This window comes from Limulus polyphemus, unplaced genomic scaffold, assembly GCF_000517525.1.
Source record: "Limulus polyphemus unplaced genomic scaffold, Limulus_polyphemus-2.1.2 Scaffold2552, whole genome shotgun sequence".
Taxonomy (NCBI): Eukaryota; Metazoa; Arthropoda; class Merostomata; order Xiphosura; family Limulidae; genus Limulus; species Limulus polyphemus.
The window spans coordinates 76546-80870 of record NW_013668162.1 but is presented as its reverse complement, the minus strand read 5'-3'; the positions used below and the strand labels follow the sequence as shown (position 1 = coordinate 80870).

Genomic DNA, 4325 nt, shown 5'->3' with positions numbered 1-4325 from the left:
TTTGACCAAGATATTGCTACAATGGAATAGTGATATCAAGGACGATGGAATCATGTGATGATGTGAAATTACTGTTGGTTCTTACAGTGGAAAACTGAGAACGTACGCAAAAGGCACAACAAGTTTAGCAGATATTTTGTTACAAAAACTAAAAAAAATAATATCATGATGAAAGTTCTGAACATAGCCTGAATGTATTTTCAGTATGTAATCTTATTATCCTCATTGCTTTTTTAAACTGGTATTGCTATTACATATTGTTTTTGAACATTCTTAAATGCAGTTTTCATTGAATAAATAGAAGTTATTAAAGGAAAAGTTATTTTCATGATATATAAAATTATTTTGAATAGATCTATCATAACTCAAAAACTAGAGGAAATTTTCAACCTGAGTTTTAGAATAAACTTTGTGAAATTGCTCAGAAACTGAGGTTTTACATGTATGTTATGTTCCTCAGTTCTAACTCTAATGCTGTACAACTACACTTAAATTACATTTGTGTGTAGTAAGCATTCACAAACTATATGCAAATTACAAGCATGTAAAGTGAGTAATCACACCAAACTACATATATATATATATATAAGTTGGTATTCACATGAACTACACATACACTGTGTGTGTGAAATGAGCATTCACATGAATTACACAAACATTGTGTGAAATGAGCATTCACGTGAACTACACATACATTGTGTGAAATGAGCATTCACGTGAACTACACATAAATTGTGTGTGTGAAATGAGCATTCACGTGAACTACACATACATTATGTGTGTGAAATGAGCATTCACGTGAACTACACATACACTGTGTGTGAAATGAGCATTCACGTGAACTACACATACACTGTGTGTGTGAAATGAGCATTCACGTGAACTACACATACACTGTGTGTGTGAAATGAGCATTCACATGAACTACACATAAATTGTGTGTGAAATGAGCATTCACGTGAACTACACATAAATTGTGTGTGTGAAATGAGCATTCACGTGAACTACACATAAATTGTGTGTGTGAAATGAGCATTCACGTGAACTACACATAAATTGTGTGTGTGTGAAATGAGCATTCATGTGAACTACACAAATTATGTGTGTGAAATGAGCATTCACACGAACTACACATAAATTATGTGTGTGAAATGAGCATTCACATGAACTACACATACATTACATCAGGCCTTGATAAATCCCGGGTGACAGGTTGTCATGGTGACTAAAAATGTCATTGTGGTGAATGGTATTTTCACCCATTTGTGCGTAGGGCTGTGCTAAATAGAACTCAAATCTAGAAGAGTTCTGGACTCTTGGAAGTCTAGAACTATTTTTGTTCTTTGAAACCAAAATCGAACTTTGTTTCCAGGATTTTAATGGCAGATTCACCACCTCTTCATGTTTTTTGGCAGGAATGAAGCTCTGCGGTTAAATAACACGTTACTAATTTTGTGACCTTTTGTTTTTCTTCTTTTTCTCAATTCAACCAATCAATGCATGTGTTTAGACTCAATACTGTCAAGTTGATATCATGTATCATTAGCGTGTACTCATTGCTGTGAAAGTAAATTAATATGTACTGACGTCTTGATTATCCACGCTAATCCGGGTAAAGCAAAAAAATCACAGATAACAGAAACAGTGGATAATCGAGGCACTAGTGTATCTCACTAGTTAGTCCATTGTTTAATCTAAATAAAAAAAATTTAACATATTAAGTTCCTTGTTGTAAATTATAATTTTTTTACTGTTGTTTAATCATATTATTGTGAAAAATTATAAAAGTTGTCACAAACACAATCATAAAAGCCAAGTGTTGGTGAGTTGGTCAGCAAGAGTATGCAACTGGTGAATCAGTAAATTCTGTTTATATGTTTTTTGTTTTATAACACTGCATATTTTAAGTTACACTGGTATGTTAAATTTAGTTATGTTATTTACTCTGTTAATATTTGTTAAGTAATTTTTGTAAGTAGCTTACCATGATATGAAAGTAATCATCACATTAGACCTAATTCAATTATGCCAAACTGGCCAGGCTTAGTTAACTAGTATCTATTATTGAAGTGGTAATTAATTAGTCAGGATAAAGTGATACAGTAATTTTTTTTTTCAGATGCAACTTACCCATGTAAACCATCTTGGAAAGTAGTAAAAAGAACCAGTTTAGTATCAGTATAAGCCATTGAGCAGATCTTTTCTGTATTTTATGAGAAAAACTGGTATAGTAAAAAGAACCAGTTTAGTGTCAGTATAAGCCATTGAGCAGATCTTTTCTGTATTTTATGAGATAAACTGGTCTAGTAAAAAGAACCAGTTTAGTGTCAGTATAAGCCATTGAGCAGATCTTTTCTGTATCTTGTGAGATAAACTGGTCTACCATCTGACAAGGTTATTTAATTTGCATGTCTTGACATATAACTAGCGAGAGGGTAAATACTATTTAGTTGAGCATTTCGGCTTGATTATAGTAATTTTGAAACTTTTTTCTTTTATGATCCATTGGATGGTGTGACTTGACGATCTTCACTTTTGTTAGATTAAGTAGTTTAGTCTGCTTACAGTAATTCTCAAATTTCTTTTCATCATGATTCACTACAGAAGATATTTTGATATTTAATAATAAGGATTATTAAATCAAGCTTCTTAAAGTTAAGTTTGTATTTTATTTTCTGTATTTAGATGGTGCACCAATTGCTCATTTGACTTATACTTCGCTGAGCATGGCGTATTGGTTATTGTGACAGACCATAAAGGTGATACTCCATGGTTTGTGCCCCGTTACAGCACACGTTGGGGTCATGAGTGTGTAATAAGAGTAATGGTAAAATCCCACTTTTCAATCTGTCCAAAGGAGCCAAGTGTGTGGTGGGAGATGTTGACTAGTAGCATTACCTCTAGTCTATCACTTCAAAGTTAGGGATGGCTAGTGCAGATAGTTCTCATATAGATTTTCAGGAAATCCAAATAAACAAAGAAATCCTTATGCTCTAGATTTAATATAATGTTGATTGAACATTTTGTTCTAACAAATTACACTACTATTCAGGTTTATTGACTTTTTTGTTTTGATAAAACATTTTTCATCTTGTGTAACAACAACTACATGTGTCTACATGTTCTGTTATTAGTAGTTGCCTTTCAGCTAGGATAAGAAGTATCCTCCAGGTAGTTCTCAAAAACTCATTCCCAGGCATGACAAATATTATAAAACTGTTACCAGACAACTTCTCTGAAAGCAGGGTTCTCATTAGGATCCCACAGTGATGGGTACTGGACACTCAACTTTTTTTTTAAAAGTCCTAGTGCTAATATTTGTTATAATGTAAAAACCTGTATGTTTTCTCTGTTAAATTAAAATGTTTTTTGTTATAAGAGACAAAAATGATTTATTTATTAACTTATTTTCTTCACCAAAGTGTGAGTTTTAGTGAAGAAACGATTTTCTAGAGACCTGATGTGTTTTTTCATTGAAATTAACATTTTTGTGAAGAAAAGAATTAACAAATAAATCAATAACTACTTAGAATATTATGTATAATTAATTATAACAGTATGTCACAAGTTATCCAAACACCTAAGTATTTTAGGCTCATGGTGTTGAGTAAAGAAGATGAAAAATGTATTTTTTTTCTTCTGTGAATGTTTTTAGTTGTGGTTTTTATATCATAGCAAAATATATTAGCAGAGAAAAATTAGTATAATTTTCACATGTTATGATAAATAATACTATAAGAGAGAGACATTTCAATCTTTTTATGTCATGCTATAAAACACTAGTCAGTTTATTGTTTTTCATCATGTTTTGTTTGGATATAAAAAAGTGAAAACAATGTATATATGTTCATTCTTCCATAGCTACTTGATGCTTGTGTAAACAATTGTGGAAAACAGTTTCATCTTGAAGTGTGTTCTAGAGACTTTGAATCAGAAGTCAGAAAGTTACTTGGAAAAGTAAGTATTATTATTCAAACAATCTTGAACATACCCCAGGACTTATTTTTGTGGTATTATTCAGACAGTCTTGAACATACCCCAGGACTCATTTTTGTGTTATTATTCAGACAGTCTTGAACATACCCCAGGACTCATTTTTGTGTTATTATTCAAACAATCTTGAACATACCACAGGACTCATTTTTGTGTTATTATTCAAACAATCTTGAACATACCCCATATTTATTCACCAGTGTTAGTACAATTAATAATATTGGTTAAAATATTTATATATATTCATTCTCCAGTGTTAGTACGATTAATAATATTGGTGAAAATATTTATATATATATGTATTTATTCTCCAGTGTTAGTATGATTAATAA

The 4325-nt window shown here is 31.4% G+C and overlaps 1 protein-coding gene across 1 annotated transcript in view; it reads left to right on the top strand.

The window, feature by feature from the left end:
- The window catches only part of LOC106467279 (signal transducing adapter molecule 1-like), a 70844-nt gene that overhangs the window by 9836 nt on the left and 56683 nt on the right, over window positions 1-4325 (top strand). Inside the window, exon 3 of the mRNA XM_013927612.2 lies at window positions 3862-3957. Within this exon, the coding sequence (XP_013783066.1) occupies window positions 3862-3957 (96 nt within the window). The remainder of the gene's footprint in view (window positions 1-3861; window positions 3958-4325) is intronic.